Genomic DNA, 24,561 nt, shown 5'->3' on the forward strand with positions numbered 1-24,561 from the left:
TGGGGTAGGATTTTGAGAGAGGTGAGGCTGTGGACATGGGGGGGGAGGTTATGTGGAAAATCTCTGTTCCCTTCACTGAGTTTTACTGTGAACTTTAAATGGCTTTTAAAAATAAATTCTTTTTCTTACTGTTCATGCAAAATTGCTTTTGTTTTCTTTCCTGCATCCTAGTCCTGGATTAAATTAGTTTCCCCCGGAGATTTATAATCCTGTCCAAAGTCCCAATTGCTCAGTTCATTTCATCTAAATGCAGTGAGTAAAAAGAGGGTCAGGAAGAGAAGCTGAGCCACTGAGACAAGGCAGCATTTGGTGCCTGGACTTAAGGTGGCCCAGGAAGAGGGGGAACGTCACATCTACTCAGCAGCCACAGCACAAACAGGCTCCCATCCCTTCAAATTCAAGAGCATTCGATATTATTTAGTCAACTTCTTAGAGCTCTCTTAAAATAACCCGAGTCCTTACTCTACTTTTCTTTCTAACCACACGTTTTGGAAAAACACCATTAGGGTGCAACTGGCACTGACATTTTCCAAATAAAACATTTATTTCTGAAAATATAAATTGTCTTATTTTTCTTTTGTAAACACTGGTTTTGTTGGCAAATGGAAATGTGAGTAGCAATTATTGTGGTGAGAGGCCGTTGGAGTGCCTGTGGGGTGGTTGTTTTGTTTTGTTTTTGTATTTCCACACCCCAAGGCCACGGTGATGGCTTTCGCATCAGGCCAGAGTCCTGGCAGCTCCCCAGGTGCCTCCTGATGGGTTTTTGGCAACAGGACACAAGCCCAGGATGCAGATGTGCCACTTTGAGCCCTTTCTCTTTCCCCACAGCTGTCCATTTGCCATTGAGATGATAGTCTCTGTGCTATTTTCTTATCACTATAGATTTCATAAAAGGTTATTTTTCATAGCATTAGGCAGACATTACAAAGCATGTTCCAACATCTACTGCTGCATAGCAAACTACCCCTAAAAAAATCAGTGGCCTAAAACAAGACTAATTGACTGTTTCTCATGATTCTGTGGGTTCCTTTCATGATTGGAGTCTCCCAGGTGGTTGCACTCAGCAGAAAAACCAGCTCAGGGTTGGCCTCACCCAGAACACTGGGATGGCTGGGCCTCTCTCTCCATGGGTGGGTTTCGTTGTTGTTGTCTTTTTATAGCTGCACCTGTAGCATATGGAAGTTCCCAGGCCAGGGAACTGAAGCTGCAGCTGTGACCTTCACCGCCACATGCAGCAACACTGGATCCTTAACCCATTGAGCAAGGCCAGGGATCAAACCCACATCCTCACAGGAACAATGTCAGGTCCTTAACCTGCCAAGCCACAATAGGAACTCCTCTGTGGGGTTTTAGGATTTCTCTCCAAGAAGACTAGCCCAGTCTTTCTTGCATGGCATCTGGGTTCTGAGAGGGCAAGGCCCAATTACAAATGCTTACCAAACCTCTGCTTACGTCATGCCCGAGGATGTCCCATTGTCCAAAGCAAGTCACATAGCTAAGCCCAAAGTCATCGTGAGTGGGGAAGGATTGTACAAGGGCATCAACACCGAGAGGCATGATTCTTTGGTAGCCATCAATGCAACAGTCTACCCAGAGGGAAGAAAAAAATCAGTCCTTGATCACAGTGAGTCAATCTAAGAACAACGGCATTAAATATGAAAAATGATGACAGAGCATAGTAAGGCCTTAATATTAATAATGACTTAATTAGTATAATAATACCGAATATATATTGACACTTAGGCTCTACCCAGTATTGGCCTACATATTCCACGTTATTATTTAAATTCACTCTCATAGCAAGTGTAAAAAATCACTACTTTTGTGAATCCTCATTTTATAGATAAGAGAACCGATGCTCCAGAGTGGAAGCAAACAGTAAAAGGCAGGGTTCAGATGAGACTCCAGTGAGTACAATTCCAAAGCCCAGTTCTCAATCCCCATGTGATCAGACTTCTACACAAATGGTACAGAGAGGCCCCTCTGGAGTGACAGTAGCTTATCTTTAAAAGTTAACGTTTGACACTCAGTTGAAGTCAGTCATCCTAATTCACCAGTGAGTCAGAGTGAGCTCCTGTCGACACAAAGATCTCCGCTGGCACCGGCAAGTCTGCCCAGTATTCTGTGATATGGGAAAAGAATGTGAAAAAGAGTGGATCCGTGTATACGTATAACCGAATCCCTTTGCGGTACAGCAGAATCACCACAATCTTGCAAATCAACTATACTTCAATAAAACTTGGAAAGGAAAAAAGATCCCTGCTGAGAACACATCTTTCTTCCTTGTCCATTCATGCTGACTTTCGAATCTCTGGCTGGTCCACACATGCAGGTAAAGTTCCCACTGTCACTGGAGACAGGACACAGACTGGCCAGGCACCCAGCTTCAGGGCCTAGGGATGGGTTCTCTGTGGAGAAGACAGGAAAGCCCAGGAGAAAAGCAGGGGAGAGACCACCCAGTGCCCGGTGTCATGATTTGACACTAGTCACTCAACCTCCCTAAGACTGTTACTTCAGCTTTAAAGTCAGGCTAATAACAGCATCTGCCTCAGAGAGTTTAGAGGAGGATTAAATGAGATAAAGCTTACAAAGAGTTCAGCTGCCGTCTCTGGAACATAAATAACTGGTAACTATTGTGGTTGAGATTAAGTGCTTTTCAGAACTTCTTTGGATGATGTGGTTTCCTTGCAACATGTCACATATTCTGAGAAGACTATCCAGAGGACTTCAGCATCTCAGTTTTCAGTGGGGGACCTTCTAAAGACTATCGGCAGAACTATGTACACTATATGTTAGCTTACTTATGAGTAACCACGGGAGGGTTTAAAATAAGCTACTTGACTTAACTGGGGGGAAAAAAAAAAAGAGTAACACAATTCTTGAAAGTATATGACCCATATTTCACAAAGTCATATATTATACAGCCTGTTGGTTTATATGTCAACTCAACCTCTGTACTGAAGGTAATAAAAATCAAATTGCATGGTGAAGAATCACATTAAAGTGTGCTTTTTTTACTTAATTTTATGTATTTTTGCTTAAAGAGGAAAAATTCAAAACCAAATACTGAGTTAAGAGTCAAATGTTTAAAAAGGCATAAACGCTTTGTAGACTTTTTCATGTGTTTTACAAGCTTAGCATTCCTCACCTTGTTACAACCAGACACAACTAAGCCCCATGTACACAAAAGGCTATAAAGTTTACAAAATGGAGCTACCTAAGGAAGTCTTTTAGATTACTTATAAATTCTTCGAGTTGGTGTCCTTAAACACTATCACAAGCAAAATGAAACCATGAAAGCTATGACACTAAAATAATGCCTGCAAATAGTCTTCGCAATTCCCAATAGCTTATAGGTATCAATGCCGTAGAAAGAGCAAAGTGTGTATTAGAAAGCTTTTGAACTTTCCTTAAAAAAGACACATGCACCCACATGTTCATTGCTGCTCTATTCACAATAGCCAAGACACAGAAACAACCCAAATGTCCATCACAAATGATTGGATTAGGAAGATGTGGTATGTATACACAATGGAATACTACTCAGCCATATAAAAGAATGAAATAATGCCATTTGCAGCAACATGAATGGAACTAGAGACTCTCCTACTGAGTGAAGTAAGTCAGAAAGAGAAAGACAAATACCAAATGATATCACTTATATCTGGAATCTAATATAAGGCACAAATGAATCTTTCCACAGAAAAGAAAATCATGGACTTGGAGAATAGACTTGTGGTTGCCAAGGGGGAGGGGCAGGGAGTGGGGTGGTTGGAGAGCTTGGGGTTAATAGACACAAACTATTGCCTTTGGAATGGATTAGCAATGACATCCTGCTGTGTAGCACTGGGAACTATGTCTAGTCACTTATGATGGAGCATGATAATGTGCAAAAATAGAATGTGTACATGTATGTGTAACTGGGTCACCATGCTGTACAGTAGAAAAAAAATGCATTGGGAAAATAACTATTAAATAATAATAATAAAAGCTGAGACAATGATAAAATTAAAAAATGATATGAAAGAAAAAAAAAGCTTTTGGACAAAATGGACAGTTTAAGTACCCACTAGAATGTCTCTTTTTCTAAAACATGAAAATTTTAGTCTTCCTAGTAAAGTCTGTTTTGAATATTTTTTCACTTATATTCACCTCGAACAAATAAGGAAAGCAAAAGAGACATTCTGGTAGAACAAGAAAAGCAAGCGCTGTGGGCTGACCGGAAATGAGTGCAAACTCCACATTCTTCCACTTGCTGGTTTAATGACCTTGGGCGAGCCCCTCTGAATCACTTTAACCCTTTTTCTCCTCTTCTATAAAAATGAGAATCTCAGTTCCTCCTTTAAGGATTGTTGGGAGGATTACAAGAGTTATTATAGACACTATTTGGCACAGAACAGGCATTTGTTAAATGTTTATTTGTTCTGTCTTCTCAATAGGCTTTTCTTTTTAAAAACCAATTATCCTCAAACCTACCCTGCCTTAGAAAAAAGTCCTTATTGAAAGCTGCAATCATGGGCAAATACAAGCTTTTACCTAAAAGCTCTACATTAAGGGATTAAATTCTTTACAAACCTTAACAGTGAAATGAACACCTTCCAAACATGGAGCAGGTGAAATAATCATACATTTCACATTCAGTACACACCCTTATGCTCTGAATCGTTAGATTTTACACCTACGTGCATAACCAGGAACTTAATTAAAGCCAACTAATCTATTTTAGGGGCACAACAGTTGATCCACAGGTGCCCTCGCCATCAAGACTGCCTTGTGATCTTCATCCATCCTCTACTAAAAATTACAAGGTACCATTACTCTTTTTCTCCATTTTCCCAGGTAAGTGTCATCAGGTCGTTAAGCACAGAGTTATCACAATGCATTCATTTACAGAAGAAGAAACAGTGGCCCCAAGGAGGAGAACCCACTCTCCCTGATTCTCAATCCACTGTACACTGTATCAGATTACTAAATCCCTTCTGTGAGCAGCCTTCAATCCTTTTTGATAATTCAGGGACAGGAGAGGGATCAGTGAAGTAGATATTGAAGATTGGCACTCAACATCCATTTCTCCCTTCAAGCCGCTAGATGCCATCCATTAGACGGTCATGAAAGCAACTTAGTGGGTCAAGACTAGCAGTTCTTAGTGGAGTGGAATAGCCTAGATTAGCATAACATAGTGGAGACTAGAATAGAAGCTATCAGGAGATGTCACATTTTCTTGGGAATCTTTTAACTCAGACATGACTGTGACTGTGTGTATGTGGGAGTCAAATGAATTTGCAAGTAGAATATGTCAAAAAGTTTGAAAAATATAGTTTCTGATACGCTTTTTTGCACCTCTGACATTGGAAGGTTAAGTGTCCTCAAGAAACGATTCCGGGTATAATCTGGGTTTGGCCCGTCAGATGCTCAATGGCAGTGGTCACACCTCTACCACCACATCTATTCCTGTTAGCATGCATGTCATGGATGCAATGGTTCTTCCATGGCATCATTAACGGAAGTTCCAGCACATGGTCATAAGATCCATGGATACCAAGAGGCAAGGCACAAGGCATCCGTCTCCTGGCCCAGGCGGCAGCAGCGACAGAGAGGTTCCGGCATTAGCAGCAGCAGCGGAGGCACCCAGAAGAATGGTGGCTTCCAGAGCTTGACAGTATTGATGAGATTCTGGATCCACTGGCTTTCCTGTTATAAAAGTAGCAGCAGCTGTCTTTGTGATTTAGTTCTGTGATGGGCCTCGGGGAATTGCTAAGCAAAGTTCAAGTCTATGTCTTCAGCTCTCACATGATTCTATAAGCCACTTAAGATCCTATAATAAATTCCTTCTTACTTAAGCTACTTGGAATAGGGTCTGTTCTGTACCCTGCTGAAACTGATGAGAAATGCAAAAAATAAAAATTTTTTAAATTTATATTCAACTAGATTGAATATAGTTGAATGAACTAGAGATTCATCTAGTTACGAATTTCTATGGAAAATTCTGGAAAGAAGCATAAAATCAAGCCATTTGTAAGTCATGGATGTTTTCAGTTTGGTTTTGTTGCTTTTGTGTTTTGCAGGTCCTATATTACCAAGTGATCAATACTTACTGATTGATTGACAAAAACCACATGATGGAAAATATCAAAATGGCTTGGTACGTTGAGAATGAATGAATCTGTCTTAGGTCAGGTTTCCTGGAAAGACCCTGAATTTGGATGTAGGGAGTTTGTTGAAATGTGTATTTAGAACAAAAACCTGTAAAAAGAAAAAGAAAAAGAAACAGAACTGGGCAGAGGAGGCAGTTACACCATGATGCATTTGCAGCAAAGACCTTAGCTCATCTTATTGGGGGGGGGGGGGGGGGCGGAGTTAGGAATCTGAGATGACTCTTCAGAGTAGTCCTGAATTGAGGAGGAGAAGACCATGTCTTTTTAGTTCCACATTGACCAGTCACTGGATCCAAGCTGCCCTTGTGAAGGGTCTGTGATCCAGGAAGACGTACCCCTTCAGCCAAGGGCAAGTCCTTTCAAGGAACTCAGCGGTGGGTAGTCAGGAGCCCATAGCTCTGGGTAGCTGGGGTGGGTAGTCAGGAGCCCATAGCTCTGGGTAGCTGGAGAACAGGTGCTCCAGTCCTGAAGGGGGGACCTGGGTGGTGAACCACAGCATCCGCACAGAACCCAGGGAAGTCTTCTCAGGTCCTGTAGTTTCCTAAAGGTCTTATGAAGACCTTCAGCCGAGTCCATATAGGAAAACAGGAAAGGTATGTTCTCAGAATATAAATAACTGCCAGGATGACTGTCTCAAAAAACCTATGTTCCACTTTGCAACACATCCAGCTAAGCATGTTTATCAAATAGAACTTTGCGAGTATGGAGCCAGAGAACATGAGTGTAAGCTTTGTCCCCCACCTTCTCTTTCTAGACCAACAGTGGATACGCTCGCTCTGCTTTTACTCACAGGCCACTACCACTTCGAGGAGTTTCATTTCGTGTGCCGTCCTCCTCCCTCCTTTCTAACCACAAGGCAGTCTTATGAGAAGGAAAACTCATGGGACCCAAACTCAGGAAACCTGAAGCCTAGTCTCAGTGTCTCTTTCTTTCTCTCTTTTTCCTTCCTCCCTGCCATTCCTTAGGAATAAACAAACCCGGCCCATTGTATAGATCGATAAAAGGAATGTACATGAAAACAGTGTGGTAAGAATTACAATACATCAGTAAGTTCTTTTTTTATTGAAGTATAGTTGATTTACAAAGTTTCAGGTATGCAGCAAAATGATTCAAACATATATATATATATATATATATATATACACACACACACACACATATATATATACTTTTTGTTTCTTTTCCCTTATACGTATTATGAGATATTGAAACACAGTAGGTCCTTGTTTATCTATTTTAGATACAGTAGTGTGTATCTGGTTTTATTTATTTAATTAATTTACTTATTATTATTATTATTTTGTCTTTTTGCCTTTTCTAGGGCCGCTAGTTTATGATTTTTTTCCTTTTCTTTTCTTTTCTTTCTTTCTTTCTTTCTTTTTTTTTTTTTGCGCTTCTTAGGGCTGCTCTTGCAGCATATGGAGGTTCCCAGGCTCGGGGTCGAATTGAAGCTGCAGCCATCAGCCTACACCACAACCACAACAATGCAGGATCCGAGCCACGTCTGCAACCTACACCACAGTTCACAGCAATGCCAGATCCTTAACCCACTGAGCAAAGCCAGGGATCAAACCCGCAACCTCATGGTTCCCAGTCAGATTCGTTAACCACTGTGCCACAACCGGAACTCTGTGTGTATCTGTTAATCCCAAATTCCCAATTTATTCCTCCCACTCCCCTTTCCCTTTAGTAACCATAAGTTTGTCTTCTATGTCCACGAGTCTATAAGTTCTTATTATTAGTCATCTGCCCAATTTAAAATTACTCCTACAAATCATCATGCATTGAGAACCCATCCAATGTGCATACAGTTTATATTTTGTACATAAAGAGAGGAAAAGTCAGCCCACTTCAACAGGCAAACTCCATTCCATTAGCTGATTCACTCAAATGCTTACTGAAGATCAACTATGGGCTAAACACTAAACATACAATGAATAAGCCTACAGGAGGCAGCACGGCTGAAAGTGAGCACAGTGGACTTAGGAGTAAGATTGGCCAAGATTTCCATTCCAGCTTAGGTGGCTAGACCCTTCACTTCTCTGAATGTTGCTGCTTCCTTGTCCAGGAAAGGAGATATAACTATAAGGGATTGTCATAAATAAGTGCCAGTAGGGTTATGCACAAGATACCATGGAAACTCGTAGGTGGGTAACCTAACCCGGCCTCAGGATATCAAAGAAAACTCTTGGCTAGGGATGATACCCAAACTGAGTCCCTAAGAAGCAGCAGGAATCAATCAAGTGAGGGAAGAAAAGACAATCCAGCAGGCCAGCAGCTGCAAAGCCCTGGAGGAAAAAGAGCCCTGGGGAAACTGCAAATGTTGTTCCAGAGACAATATGGCACTCAGAGAACAGAACGGGAGGAAGGGAGACTGCGCCCTGCCAGCAAGGCTGACCTCGACCCAGGGATCAGTGGGAACAACTGATGGGCATGAGGCAAGGAGTCACAGAATCACATTCATATTTTTTAAACGATCACTCTGACTGCAATGGAGAAGGGAGGGGACAATCTCGAGGGCCAGGAGCATTAAAGCAGAGACTGAGTGTGTACGAGGCAGTGGGGTGTAATGACTGTGGGGTTGAGGAGGAAGAAGATGCTTGGATAGATGAGGGGGAAGGCGGGAGGCGGGACAGACAGGATGCAACCACATTCACTGAGCTCCTGTATCACCCTGTTCCAAGCGGTGCACCTTACACAGTCAACTCATTGAATGGTTATAGGCACTCTGTGAGGACAACGTGCTTGTTATTCTTATCAAAGTCCTGAAGTATCGTAGTATTCAAAAGGATTAATCAAGTAGCCCGCATCACTCAGGAGAACCTGTATTTGAGCTCTCATCTATGTTTGCTCAAATCCTACCTGTGTCTCCTCTACACTACACTACTGCCTGCATGGGTGTGAAGAGCTGGACCAAGTTCTTATCTAGAGAAATAAAAGCTGCCATCATCATCACATAGACAAGAGTTAAAGCCATGAGAATAGGTGGAACTGGTTAGCAATATTTACGACAATGATGCCAGCTAACACGCATTGAGTATCCCTTATGTTCCAGGATATTTCTGGGGGGAAAAAAAAGGGTTTCCATTTTTTCTAGGGCTGCATTAAATTTCCACAAACCAAATGGCCTAAACAACAGAAATTATTGTCTCACAGTTCTGGAGGCCAGAAGTGTGAAATCGAGGTGTTGGCACGGTTGGTTCTTTCTGAGAGTTGTGAAGAAGAGCCTGTTCCATGCCTCTCTCTTAGCTCTGGGTATCCTGCTGGCAATCTGGCATTCCTCAGCTTGTAGCTACACTACGCCAATTTCTGCCCTCATCTTCACATGGCATTCCCCCTCTGTGTGTGTGTCTTTTCCTGTGTCTAAATTCCCCGTTTTTATAAGGACACCGGTCATGTTGGAATAAGGCCCATCCTAATAACCTCATCTTAACTTGAACATCTGCAAAAACCCCATTTCCAAATGAGGTTTCATTCACAGGTACGGAGAGTTAGGGCTTTAACATCTTTGGGAGGGACAAAATTCAACCTATAACAGGTGGATATTTTATTTCTATTTTACAAATGAGGAAACTGAGGCACAGGGAGATAAGGAACTTGCCTGATGTCAAAGGCTAATGCACTGAGAGTATATAAAGTATGGGAAAAGGAGACTAGGACAGACCCCCATGGAACACTTATATTCAAGAGAGAGACATGAGACTCCACTTCTGTGACCACAGTAGACTAGACCAGAAATGGATGCCTGATCCAAGGGAGACCAATCTACGTGCTTGTCACTGGTCTCCAAGGTGACGTGGTGTAAAAGTGCTGCTCCCACTGAAGAAAGACTGATTAAACCCACCAAGTTCTCCCTCCAGAGGCAAAACACAGAGACACAGAGTGAGAGCAGTTAACGGTGGGAGCAGAAATGGAAAGCTGTATAAAAAAAGCCAGGAAGTACTAGAAAACACAGACAAGGGGATAGCAGAAGTAGATGCTAGAGGTGGAGATCAGAGTGGAGAGATGATGATGGTATCAGCGGAGCCAGCAGAAGCAGAGGCAGGAAGAAGTTGCATTGTCATGGCATCAGAGAACACCAGCATCCATAGGACGGGTGAGAAAACCCAGCATGACAGCCACATGGTACCGTGAAGTGGGCACTCCAGTTTCTGGGACTCTCGACTTGTCTAGGTCTACAGGATGTGTGATCGTTCTCCATGGAGACCTGACATTGAGGTCAAGATTCCCAGCCACAATTATACCTTACATTCATTTCTCATTTCAGTTTTGTTTCTTATAACCTTAAAAGGATCCATCTAACTCAAGCACCCAGAGAGGCAGGAGACAAAAGAGTTGAATGTCACAGTACAGGAGTTAAGGGAAGAGAACATCCAAGAAGGAAATAGTCACTGTATCAAATGTTACAGAAAGATCAAGTAAGATAAGGACTTCAAACGTAACAGAGACTTGCTCACTAAAATGTGAGAGCTGGGTGAGTGGAGACAGAAGCCAGGTTGCCATGGATGATGGCATGAAGGGAGGTAAGACCAAAAAGAGAGCGATATAAGCCACATTTTCAAGTGGCTCAACTATGAAGAGAGAGAGAGAAATAAGGCTCTAAGTTGTGGAGTAGAAGAAGTGATTTTTTTAAGATGAAAGAGATGTGAACATATTTAATTGCTAATGGAAATAAGCCATTAATGAAGGTGAGGTTCAACACCATTGAGCAAGGAAAAGAACAAACAAGACTAAGCTGCTGAGGATGCGAGTGGACAGGTAGAGGGACAACCTGAGACAGGAGCAGAGGAGGCAAGGAAGGTGTGAACACACATCGGGTTAGTTTAGGATCAGATATTAAAAGGTGTTTCCTGTAATGGCTTCTATTTTCTGGGTGAAATAGGAGACGAGATTCTCTGCTAACAGTGAAGAAGGAAGAGACAAGAGCCCTGAGGGGAAGAATATTTGCAACAGTCATTTTGGAAGATGGCGGTGAGATCTACCAGGAAAATGGTGAAGGATTACCACTTAGTACAAAGGGCTCCAGGGAGCTCAGAGTCTGTGGATCTGGCATATACCCCTTAGCTGTGCTTTTACGTGACTTCCTCCAGTCTCATTCACTGGGGCAGGGAAAGCAGCAAACACATGGGTCATTTAGATGAATTCCCAAAGTGAGGATGACAGGCAAGGGAACAAGAACTTTAAGGTACCAGGAAGAGAATGATGGAAGAAATGAGCCATGATATCTCGGCTAGCTCCAGATGGAGCGAAGAGCGGCAAGTCCAGTAGGGGGAAAATATGAGCACCAAGGCATCGCAGAGAACAGCAAACTGGGAGAACAGCAAACTGGGAGTAAGAGGTAGAGTTCTGGACTAGTAAGAGGCTATAGGGAATTTAAGATTTCAGAGGTGAAGCTCTAGGTGATTTTGACCATGGGTAATAGATGTGCGTTGTGTGTCTGTCCAGATTCTCTTTCACTGGGGGATCTTCCCTCTGTTATTACATGTGGTTCTGGTTGAAGAGATTACCCTGGAGCCTCACCCCATCCCACCCTAATGGCAGGGATTTGCATGGGATGCCCATCAGTGAGGTCATCCTTCCGGTGACAGCGACTGGCTCAGGGGTGGGTATATGCGCAGAAGAGGTGAGCAGCCTCTTCTCTGAGATTTCTTCCATGGACATCAGAGGCAGAGCATCTCTCTTTTTCTCAGCTCAGTTTCTCACTTGTAAAGACTTCAAAACTGCCTGGGACTGTCTTTCTTGGCAGCAGAGAGAAACCCATCTCCAGAAGGAGAAAGGGAATCCAACACACAAAGAGAAACAAATCCAGAAGAGACCAAAGATGGATAAAAGCAAAAAGAATCCAGATAACAATGTTGAATCTCTGGATCTACTCATGCCGAAGTCCATCTACCCTGAATCTTTCAGTAAGCTCCCCCAAATCTCTCTTTGCTTAAGGCCATCTATGCTGGATTCCTGTAAACGTCAATCTAGGGTATGAGTGGCTAAATAAAAGGAGGTAAAGGTATGAGCGCTGAGAAGGCCAAGAAACTAAAGATATAATGTTGCATGGGGTTTGCCTTATGAGCATTAAAGTCACCTAAGATGAAGGCAGTGCTTGATGGGAGTGGATAAGACACTTCTGAACCATTTCAATAGTCAAGAAGGAGGAGGAAGAGACAGGATGTTGGTAGGTAATTGCAATGAGAACCAGAGGAAAGTTATATATTAGCTAGCAGGAGCCACAAAAGAAAGATGGTTTGCATACAAAGCTGAAGGAGTAACAGTATGGAAACTGCAGAGGAGAGAGAGACACATACAGATCCAATTTGATGACAAAAGCTGGTGGGGGGGGGTTGCTGAATAATATGGATACGATGACTAACGCATTAAGTAGGCAGAGCCTTCCAGGTCAAAGGTTATGTAATCATGAAATGCCTCCCCAGTGAAAATTGGACTTCATATCTAAGTCCTAAATATCATTAGAATATCAACAATATAGAGATCCTTTAACAACTCTGCAGCCCGCCACCTTGTGACCCTGAATCACTTGCTATGCCTGTAAGACTATAAAGTGAAACTGGAAATCCAAATGGATCAAGTTCACATTTTTTTTTTCCTAATTGATACAGTTTATGCATACACTCAAATGTCTCCGACAATGATCAGAATAACAACCCCAGTAGCAATTATCACTCGAGTGATTTGGTAGAAGAGTTAATGCTAAATATTTTAAAACTCTATGTAGAAAATCACATCAAACTAATGCATTTTATTGGACCACATAAAATATACATGAATATTATAGAAGAACAAAATCTAAAACCAAAATGTGAAGCTGGCCTGCCAACCCTGGCATGAAAGCCACAGAGGGGAGGCCGACAACCCACTGGCACTTCAACAAAGAAAGAAATGGCTTTATTAAGGGATTTGTCCAAATGTTAATAACTAATGTGCAGATGGACATATACACATAGACAGAATTTATTTTTTTTATCCTGTATACTCTTTCCACCAGAAATTCCTAAGGGTTATATTCAAACATTTGTAACATCTCTGTATGTGTTCAAGATGTATATACGCTTGAGTTATATATTGGAAACATTACATAAATATATCTTTGGATAAATGGAATGTAATTCTGAATAATAAAGAGAAAGTACAGTACTAACAACTACGGACCACTTTTAAAGTCTATGTGAACTGGAAATACAATTAATAATCTGTCAAAAAGGAAAAATAATATTATGACACAGTTTATGTTTTTAAAGTGATGCTGTTAAAAAGTATCTTTGAAGTGTGTTGGAAATAAATTTACAGAGCAAATAAGTGAAGTTTATCAAAGATTGTATTTGGAAAAGGAAAACAGAAAGAAGGTACAAAAACCATCTCCCCCCACCCCCCAGACCCATCCCCATCAATGGTGGCTTCCTGTGACCCGGGAAGAGCAGAGTCACTCAGCAATTCTATCCCCCAGAGATCCAAACAGGGAATCCCAGGTGGACGTGGGTCCAGAGCAGCAGCCCCTGCATCCCTGGAGCATGTGGAGGGATTTCCAGAGACCACAGCCCTCCCCCTGGGAGAATCATCAGCTGCCTCCCCCGCCTGTGGCAGACCTAGTCTGTGGCCTCAGGGCTGTGCAGCAGCAAAAATGCCACCTCACAATGTCCCTGCACATGATGGCAAAAGCCAGGCAGGGCTGACCCACCTCCCAGCAGAGAGCCTCGGTCACACTCCCAGTGTGCTGCCCAACTCGTTTCCTTTCTTCTAGAGTTTTCAGTATTCTCTCAATGTTTGGATATAATCTATTTCTTTCCCTCTCCTTAAATTAGACACTACTGCTTTTAAGGGACTATAAAAATTATTTTCATGTGGTATAAATAGGACAATCACCCAAAAGGGAAACAGAAACAGATTTTTCTCAGGAAGTTAAGAATACGGTTTCCAGAAAAATATCGGCGTAGAAATTCAATAAAAAAATGTTTTCGTTCCCAGGCTAGGGGTCGAATCAGAGCTGCAACTGCTGGCCTGCACCACAGACATTGCAACACGGGATCCGAGCCATGTCTGTGACCTACACCACAGTTCACGGAAATGCCAGATCCTTAATCCACTGAGTGAGGCCAGGGATTGAACCCGCATCTTCATGGGTACTACTTGGGTTCCTAACCCACTGAGCCACAATGGGAACTCCCGAAAGTGATAGAAATTCATTATAAATATCTCGATTGTGAAAAAGTATCCCTGCTCTAGGGATATTTTATACATTGGTGAATGAACTATGTAGGACTTCTTCAGCTTATACATATTTCATCTTAAAAGATTTGTTTTTAGAGTACCGAGCTCAGCTCTGTTCCAGCGTTAAAGGCTACCCCCAAATATGATCCGGTAGCAACATTTAAAAGAGGTACTTTTTTTAACAGGACCTCAGACCTATGTCTGTTTCATCCAAATAATTAGATATACTGCTTTTTAAAGAAATCACATAGGTGACACTTAAAATCTCACTCGCTTTTGGACCTTAATCCTTGACTGTACAGATGTTTTCCTTCCTTTATGACGCGGGAAACTTCCACCAGGAGTTGAGGAGAAATGGGAGGACTGTGAAACAGCTGAGACCGCCTGACCTTGGATACCGCGCCGACAGGGTACTCATTCTGGTTCTGTCACTAACAACCTAGTCATAGGCAGGTAGCCAAGATCACCTCGCTGAGCCCCAGAGAGGTTGTAAACTAAAAACACTAAAGTTTCTCCACCTTGTTATTAGGAGACTTAAACTGGACAGTAGAACTCCTGAGTCATAATAGATAGCCCCTAAATATTCATCCCTGCCATCACTGCCCATTCTAGATACCCAGTCTAGTGGAATGCGTCTCGGTTCAAAGTGCTAGCGAAGAAAATAATAGATTTTTTTTAGTGCCAAACCTTTATCCAAGGCTGGCACCTTTGAGATCCTTTTGCATCAATGATTGATTCTTGCCTTATCATCAAAGCATATAATATTCACATACTGTTCAAATTTCAAAGGTTTGGGGAATTTGTGAAATTGAGGATTATGCCCTAGCTCTCAGCGCCCTCTTCCTCAAGAGTGTTCAATGAAGAAGCTGTAAGTGGCCTTGCAGGTGCCTATCTTGCCTTGTAGGCACATCTTTGAGGCAGGCACAGGTGACAAAGGGATGCTGGTGTGAATGGATCAGTCTTTCAAGACATTTGATGATTTCATAGTCAGGAAGAGCAAGACTGGACATGTTCAAGCCCAGCATCTGGGAAACCACCTCCCGGAAGTCCACCAGCTGCAACATCAAACAGAACCACATTGTTTGAGAGAAGAAAACGTACCAATACTGTGAGACCAAACGCAACCAAAACACCTGTGGAAAACCAGGGTTTGCATGAGCTCGGCAAATTACTTACTCTCATTACTGTCCAGCTAATTCTCTCATTTATTAAATAAGAAGGCTAGCCTATTAAATCACCTTTAAAGTGCTTTTAGACACCAACCTCCAGCAATTTCATAACCAGTGTTCTGATGAGCCAATAAACGTGGTATTGGCCACAAAGTCAAGGCGCCCAGTTGAGCAACTGTGAATGAGACTCTGACATCGATAAGATTTTATTTTCTCAGGAGTTCCCGTGGTGGCACAGTGGTTATGAATCCGACTAGGAACTGTGAGGTTGCGGGTTCGATCCCTGGCCTTGCTCAGTGGGTTAAGGATCTGGCGTTGCCGTGACCTGTGGTGTCGGTTGCAGACGTGGCTTGGATCCCGAGTTGCTGTGGCTCTGATGTAGGCTGGTGGCTACAGCTCCGATTCAACCCCTAGCCTGGGAACTTCCATATGTCATGGGAGCAGCCCAAGAAATGGCAAAAAGCCGCCCCCCCCCAAAAAAGATATTATTTTTTTCCCTTTCTGGGGTGAATGAATAACCATATCCTTCCCTTCCAGGGCTATTCTGAAATGCGGATCACGTGAAGCAATGGCTGTGGACGTGTTCCTCGTACTAGGAAATGCTTTACAATTGCTGGTGTGGTTGTGCACTGGAATGTTAACTCGTTAAACTAAAGGGAAGGTAAGTGGCAAAAAAAAAAAAGAATGAGCTGATGAAAATGGGGGGGCTTCTAAATGATGATCAATGATGATCAAGTCACCTCACATGGATTGTCACCTTACAACCCATAACCTTGGGTTATGGCACAATTACGTCTCCATCTCAAAGGAAGAAATGGGAGTCGTGGGGCCGGGGGAAGCGGATGAAATGTGCCTTCTACCTGTTCAGATTCTCAGACTAGTTGCTGCGATTCTAGGCAAAAGGAGAAGCAGATCAATTAGAGATAGGTAATTGATCGGCTAGATCCCATCTAGAGGGACCTTCCATTTTAAGAACGGTGTGATCCAATCCAAAGACAGGTGTTTCATCCAGCAGCGTCTTCCAAACATCCCCAGCCTGTGCTCGTTCCCTTGCCAACCTCCTTCCCACGCTGAGTCCACCTCGGCAAACAGCCCTCTCACTCCTTCCGGCCGATTCTCCCCGAGGAAAGAGTTTCCCTCAAACTTTTCCTCTGTTTAGAATATGGCTAAAGCTCTTCATGGCTGAGAGGTTCCCTCTGAGACCACTCGGTCTTAGCATTTGGCCTTCATCAACTCTGCCTGACACATGAGTCAAGGCAGAGGCAGCCAAAGAGAAAAAATATCCTAGGATCAGCGTCCACTCTATGCCCTTTTGAGCTGCAGAAAGAGAGTGAGATGAAAGCCAAAAGCAGGGGTCAGGCTGCCCGGTACATTCCTTTATGCCTGACCTCCTGATAGGCTCACCAGATAAAACTCCTCCTTGCAACCAGCGGGCGCATGAGCTCTGTTTTATGGTTCACATCTGGGCTTGGTTGGCCATCAGGTCTGGGTGCCACTGTTTGAGATGTGGGACTGTTTCCTGCAACTGATCTCTGCTGGAGATAAAAGTTCCCTCCTGAGGCTGAAGCCCTGGGTAATGTTAGAAGATCTGGGAGAATGCAAACTTCAGAGGCAATCAGTGAATACAATAAAAACCTCTCCGCAACCAGAACCTGGCTTTTCACGGGCTCTCTGGGGCTTTGATAAGACTGTCTTGTCTTTGCTACAAATACGCCATAAAGATGTGAGTTGTTTTTCTCTTTTTCTTTTGTAAGGAGTAAGGCTCTTGAATTTATTTATTTTTTCATTTTTCTTTGGACGTTCCCAGGCCAGGGATGGAACCTGCACCACAGCAGTAACCAGAGCTATAGCAGTGACAATACCAGACTCTGAGCCCACTGAGCCAACCAGGGAACTCCCAACTTGTTTCTCTTAGTGGAGTAAATCATAATGATTCTTTTCATGCCAAAAAGATGCTTGGAGGGCAAATTACTTACTCTGGGATGGTACAGAGAGCTTGATAAATTGGTTATGAAGACATGTCTGAATAACTATCAAGCTTTGGAATCGTCCTATCCTTCCTAAACGAAAAGGTTTCACCACCATATTTCTACCCACCTGCTTTTCTCTCTTTTCTGCTTCTTCCAGAGATTTTTTTAGTGTCTTCGTTTCACTGGTGACCACTTCCAGCATGTTCTTGGCCCTCTCTTTATTCTCCTTAGCCTCATGCTCCGCAGTATCCAGTTCCGATTTGACAGACAGTAGCTTTTTCTCAGCCTTCTCCTTCATCTTTTCCAGTGTGTCTCTGGATTTATTTAGGTCTTCAATGGTCTTGGTCTGTTCCAAAGTTTTAATCTAAGACGTCAAAGAGAATGCTGATAATTCTTTCAGCATTTATGTAGGAAAATTGTAGAGACAGGACAAATCTGAAGTCAATTAAATTCATTTCACGACTTGTTTTATGAATCCATCCCAGTTATTCAGACTCTGCTAAGCATACATGCTGGACGAACATGTCTTAGGACAGTTATCATTTATAAACAATGAATTAGAGCAACATTATGGGAAATCAATGAGATGAAATGGTAGATAGTATGATTCTGGGGTTAGATATTACAATAAAGTCTGCAGGTATCCACACAGAGACTCTAATAAGCTCCACAGGTAAAGCAACTTGCACTTTCTACCCCTGCCAAGGGTCATTCCTGGTACAGAAACATTAGAAAGAGCAAAATGGAGTTTCCGTTGTGGCTCAGTGGGTTACAAACCCCACTAGTATCCATGAGGATGCGGGTTTGATCCCTGGCCTTGCTCAGCAGTTAAGGATCCAGCGTTGCCATGAACTGTGGTGTAGGTCGTAGACGTGGCTCGGATCCCGCGTGGCTGTGGCTGTGGTGTAGGCCGGTGGCTACAGCTCTAGTTCAACCCCTAGCCTGGGAACCTCCACATGTCACACCTTTGGCCCTTAAAAAAAAAAAAGCGCAAAATGTCTCCACTTTTGGCAATTTACCACAAAGAAGCCCCAGCCAAATTCTCCTCAAGTTATCACTTCTGTGAGGGAAATTCACAAGTTTTCAAGAACGAATGCCTTCTGACTTTATCAGTGAGCGTGGGAGGTGGGAGGGACCACAGCACTCACTGCAGGCAAGAGGAAAGGGGGGTACCTCTCTCTGAGAAGCTGTCTCAGGATCTTGAGGCCAAAACCAAGCATCCTGAGGTAGGAGGCACATTTTCTTCATTAGCTTAATATTTAAAATTATACTGGATCTGCTAACAAAAAGAATTTGAGTAAAAGGAAAGAAATTCTGTTTTTTTGTTATTGTTTTTTGCCTTTTTAGGGCTGCACCTGTGGCATATGGAGGTTCCCAGCTAGGGGTCGAAGCAGAGCTGTAGCTGCTGACCTACACCAGAGCTCATGGCAACGTTGGATCCTTAACCCACTGAGCAAGGCCAGGGATCAAACCTGCATCCTCTTGGATGCTAGTCAGATTTGCTGCTGCTGAGCCACAATAGGAACTCCAAAAGGAATGAAATTCTGATGTGTCCTACAACACGGAGGACCCTTAAAGACATCATAAGTGAAATAAGCCAGACACAAAAGGACAAATATTGCACAATTCCATTTATGTGAGGTGTCTGGAGGAGGCTAATTCATAGAGAGAGAATGTGCAATAGAAGCTACCAGGAGATGGGAGAATGGGGAGTTGCTGTTTAAGGGGTGCAGAGTTTCAGTTTAGGATGATGAGAAAGTTCTGGAAATGGACAGCGATGGTTGCACAACAGTGTGAATGTACTCAGTGCTACTGATTGGTGCACTTTAAAATGGTTCAGCGTTCCCGTTATGGCTTGGTGGGTTAAGAACTTGACCAGTAACCATGAGGACGTGGGTTCGATTCCTGGCCTCACTCAGTAGTTTAAAGCATCTGGCATTGCTATGAGCTGTGGTGTAGGTCGAAGACGTGGCTCAGATCCCGTGTTGCTATGGCTGTGGCATAGGCCGGCAGCTGCAGCTCCAATTGGACCCCGAGCCTGGGAACCTCCATATGCCGCAAGTGCAGCCCTAAAAAGACAAAAACAAAAAGCAAAAAACCTTATGTCCACACAACTACACATGAATCTTCACAGCAGCACTATTCATAATCCCCAGAAAGTGAACACAGCCTAAATATCCATCAACAGATGAGCAGATAAATAAGATGTGGTCTATCCATATAATAGAGCATTATTCAGCAATAAAAAGGAATGGAGCACTGACACATGTTACAATAGGGATGAACCTTGAAAACATTACACTAAGGGAAAGAAGTCGGTCGCAAAAAACTGCTGGTTATAGGATTCCATTTATTTTTTTTTTTTTTTTTTTTTTTTTGTCTTTTGTTGTTGTTGTTGTTGTTGCTATTTCTTGGCCGCTCCGCGGCATATGGAGTTCCAGGCTAGGGTTGAATCGGAGCTGTAGCCACCGGCCTACGCCAGAGCCACAGCAACGCGGGATCCGAGCCGTGTCTGCAACCTACACCACAGCTCACGCAACGCCGGATCATTAACCACTGAGCAAGGCAGGACCGAACCCGCAACCTCATGGTTCCTAGTCGGATTCGTTAACCACTGGCCACGACGGAACTCCTTTTTTTTTTTTTTTTTTTTTTTTTTTTTTTTTATTTTTTTTTTTAGGATTCCATTTATACGAAAGTTCCAGAAAAGGCCAGGGGCTGGTGGGAGTGGAAAATGGGGAATAACTATTAACAGGCACACGATTTTTTTTTTCAGGTGATGAAAATGTTCTAAAATTAGATAACAGTGATATTTCTACAACTCTGTGAATATATTAAAAACCACTGAATTGTTCACCTTTAAAGGAGGGAGCTTATGGTATGTGAATTATATCTTGATAAAGCTGTTATTGAAAAGTGCATTTACAAAGAAGCCTTTGAAATGCATCAAAAGAAATTACTTTGAAATAAATAAAGACATACACATGGAATGGATGAAGAACAAAGACCAGCAGAGTTCCGAATTTACTTCTGAGCCTCCTAACAGTTCAGACAAGGCCTACAGGCCTATTCTCAAAGAAGCGTGATTTCACATTTTAGTTTTCTTGAAAAGCATTCAAAGGTTACATCTGAAAATAATAAAATTAAAAGATACCAAATAATCAGTGTTTGCAGTCTTTTCCCTTCCTCCTTCATCACCTCCCTTTTTCCTAAGGAGGAAGGATGCTTTCTTGCTGCTTCTATTCCCATCCAGTTGTTTCAGGACAAATCAGAGGAACTGGGAGAGTGTCAGGGAAGAAGAAAGCCTGGGAGTTGAAACTGATCTATAGGGGAAAGAAGTGAAGGACGAATGGGAAGAAAAAGTCTGTGTTAATGAGGCTGCAAGAAGTGTTTTGGGAAGAAACCTGGGCTGGTGCAAGAGGGACTGGTGGAAGATAAACGTGTCATGTAGCGGGGAAATAAAGAGAGTAAGAGAAATGGAGAAAGGATGCTTTAAGATATTGTCACTCCTGGTGAATGAAATCCTCCTTTCTTTTTCTCTTTTTTTCTTCTCTTTTTGGAGTAACAGTAACAAAGCAACACTTATCATTTCATTGCTGGGCTGCTGATTATTTATTGATGAAGGACTCTGAGATGGTTGTGATTTACCCAGACTGTACTTGGAGGCTACTGTCAGAGATTAAAATCTTGACCGAGTCCGAGTTTATGGCGTATCTCCATTGAGACCGAGTTCCAGAATTACAGTGCAAGGAGCACAAGCTGACCTGACCTAGACTCTGAAGGGTCTTCCAACACCCCTGGGAAGTCAGAGGAATGGTCAGAACTAGTCTAAGATTGCAATTAGGACATGCTATGGAGGCAAAGTGTCTGCTAGGGATATGGATGTCCAGATGGAAAATTCTGTCAGTGTGACTTCACTGTACTGAGGAAGCTTGAGTCAAACACCTAAACTGGAAATTTGTCTTAGCTACTATCACACACTCAGCTTCTTCAGACATTAAATTCCTTTCTAGGCAGAGAGGAAGTCAATGGCCGCCACACTCGGACAAGCTCAAAACTTCTGAACCGGTTCTATGCAGGAGTGAGGTCATCCCTTGGGAGACTGACAGCTGCTGTGGGACCTGGGATCCGGAAGATGCAAGAACAGCTGCGGTAGCTTGGGAAACACGCAAAAATAAAGTGTCTGCAACAACTGGAGGAAGGGATGCTGAGTCACCCTTTAACCAATGAGATGGCACCAGTAGGGCAAGCGCTTGAGACAAGGAAATGGCCCCAGGAAGTGCACATCTACAGGGGCTGACCTTGGAGCTCATGCATGGATTCCAAGTTATCAAAACCTACATTTGATTTGGACTGTATACTAAATTCCAGTATACCAGAGTATTGTCTCAATGTTGATTCCTAAGGGTTACAATCATACTGCGGTCACGCAGAAGAATTCTCTTGTTCTTAAGGGTTACCTGGTAAGGATTTAGGGGGGGAGGTGTCACGATGTCTGCAGCCTGCTCTCAAATGATTCTTCTCTGTCTCTGTATGTCTCTGTATCTCTCTGTCTCTGTCTCTCTCATTAAGCAAATTACAGCAATCAGTAAAATGTTAACCATCTACATGAAAAGTAAAAGAATGTCTGTCTTGCTATTCTTGCAACTACTCTATAGTCATTTTTCAAAAGAAAAAGGTGGGAAGGGAGCTTTCCCATGCATGATCAATCCATATGCAATGCATCCTATAAGCAAAAAAAAAAAAAAAAAAACTGAATATATAGGTTACATTTATTTATCAATTATATGCACAACTGCTCCAAATAATATATCCTATAGTTTATCAAACATTTTACAAATTAGGGACATGAGAGGGTGAAATTTATATCAATTTTAAAACAAAGTTATCTCCATTTAAAATACAGAAATTCCCTTCACATGCCAGCTACCTCACTGCTGCAGAGAATACATGGGGCCAAAGTGAGAAGCTGCCAAAATGGCTATGTTGAATTAAAAACTTTGTATTAACAGAAGAGGAGTATATAGGATGGATAAACAATAAGGTCCTACTAAATAGCACAAGGAACTATATTCAATACCCACTGATAAACCAGAATGGAAAAGAATACGAAAAAAAAGAAAAAAGAAAAAAGAAAAAACAGAAGAGGAGCTATATCCAGCCTTTCTGCTCAGCCTGGAAAAACATTTACAGTGGGCCATCCACCAAAGGATATGGAACACAGCTTGGAGAGTTAGAACCACATAAATCAAGTCTTAATGAGAAGAATTTATAGCCAAGAATTTCTGAAAAATATGAGACTTTATCACAATCCTGAGGGCTGCCTGAATTCTCCTTGTCAGGGAGCAAGGAACAGACTCTAAGCCAAGCCACTAGGACCGAACTGGGAGCCAGCAGTGGGAAGGAAACCTCAGCCTCTTAACTCAAACCCAGCAAAGGAGATGGCTGGGATGGGTGCAGAGCAAACTGGTTTCTTAATGCAACTAAAGGAGAATCGCATATCCAGTCCAGAGATCAGCAAGAGACAGTGCCCCTAATTTTTTCCCAGTGGGGCAGAGATGGTCTTTTTTCCTTTTTTCTTTCTTTTCTTTTTTTTTTTTTTTTTTTTTTTTTTTGTCTTTTTGCCATGGCATATGGAGGTTCCCAGGCTAGGGGGTCTCATCGGAGCTGTAGCCACCGGCCTAGGCCAGGGCCACAGGATCACAGGATCTGAGCCACGTCTGCGACCCACACCACAGCTCACAGCAACACCAGATCCTTAACCCACTGAGTAAGGCCAGGGATTGAACCCACAACCTCATGGTTCCCAGTCAGATTCATTAACCACTGCGCCACGACGGGAACTCTGGAACAGAGATGGTCTTAAACAAGACGGATGTGCCACCCAGACCCCCAGGGAGACCAGTCGGGTTCTGCATGGGTTTCACTTCTCCTGGACCTCACTTCTCATGGACACCATACCTAGCACCTGCCTCCTAAGGGAAAGAATTTCAGATCTGGTGAACGATTTTCTTCACTTTATAAGGGCCAAAGGCCCTGAAAGAGGTGATTAAATTTAAAAGCTAACATGTTGAGTCTGCCAGAGGGTCTAAGTTCTCCACCAGGAGGGTCTTCAGGAAATCACACTGAAAACAGACCCCACGGAGCCAGGCACCAAGCACAGACTCTCCGAAGGGGGTGGGCCCGCAGAAGAGGAGGGTTGCCCCGTGGCCCATGTAGATGCCACACTCCTCCTCACAGGACCATAGAGATGCCCCTAGGAGGGGACAGTAACAGAGATCAAAGGAAGATGTTCCACTCTGCAGGCTGAGCACACCTCTACTCCCCCACCACTCCACGCCGGGAAGGTTCTGCTGGATGCACACATTCAAAGGGGGCAGAATTCAAAGCAATTCAGGTCAATGGATCTACATAATCAGAGCTGAATTCAAGATGGGAGGTTGCAGGGAAAAAACAAAGTCTGCACTGGCTGGTTTGGAGAAAGTTCTGGAACGGGGGAGGAGCATGGGAAGCAGCTGTCTTGTGTGAGAGATTATCAAGAGAGTTAGAATGCAGAGAGAGCTTTGCTGGTGGCTGAGGAAGGTTATCACCTTTCGGTGTTTCCTTGAGGTACTGTAGTGAGGGTAATAATAGCTTTCCACGAGTTTTTGGTTGTCTATCGATGTTTGGTCACAGCTCCCTGTAAGACTGGGCCATGTTCCGATTACTGTAACTTTCTGGTGTCGTCTGAAATCAAGGAGTCTGATTCCTCCAGTTCTGTTTTTCTTTTTCAATATTGCTTTGGCTATTAGGGTTTTTGTATTTCAAACAAATTTTAAAATATTTTGCTCTAGTTCTGTGAAGAATGTCCTTGGTAATTTGATAGGGACTGCATTGAAACTGTATATTATCTTGAGTATTATACTCCTTTTGACAATATTGATTCTTCCAATCCGAGAGCATGGTATATCTTTCCATCTGTGTCATCTTTATCTCTTTCATCAGCATCTTAGAGTTTTCAGAGTACAGTAAAGTTTTGTCTCTTTATGTAAGTTTATTGCTAGGTATTTT

General features: G+C 42.9%; 1 protein-coding gene across 5 annotated transcripts in view; it reads right to left on the reverse strand.

Annotated features, from left to right (window-relative positions):
• The window catches only part of CCDC170 (coiled-coil domain containing 170), a 101,599-nt gene continuing 82,020 nt past the window's right edge, over positions 4,983-24,561 (reverse strand). For 4 of the 5 annotated variants that reach the window (XM_005659135.3, XM_005659136.3, XM_005659137.3 and 1 more), the window contains 2 exons: positions 17,639-17,875; positions 7,548-15,427 (listed from right to left, as the gene is read on the reverse strand). In XM_005659135.3, the coding sequence (XP_005659192.2) occupies positions 15,227-15,427; positions 17,639-17,875 (438 nt within the window). In that variant the 3' untranslated portion in view covers positions 7,548-15,226. Of the gene's footprint in view, positions 6,244-7,547; positions 15,428-17,638; positions 17,876-24,561 lie in introns of those variants that run through there. The other variant, XM_021086697.1, reaches the window with a different exon arrangement.

This window comes from Sus scrofa, chromosome 1 (genome assembly GCF_000003025.6).
Source record: "Sus scrofa isolate TJ Tabasco breed Duroc chromosome 1, Sscrofa11.1, whole genome shotgun sequence".
Taxonomy (NCBI): domain Eukaryota; kingdom Metazoa; phylum Chordata; class Mammalia; order Artiodactyla; family Suidae; genus Sus; species Sus scrofa.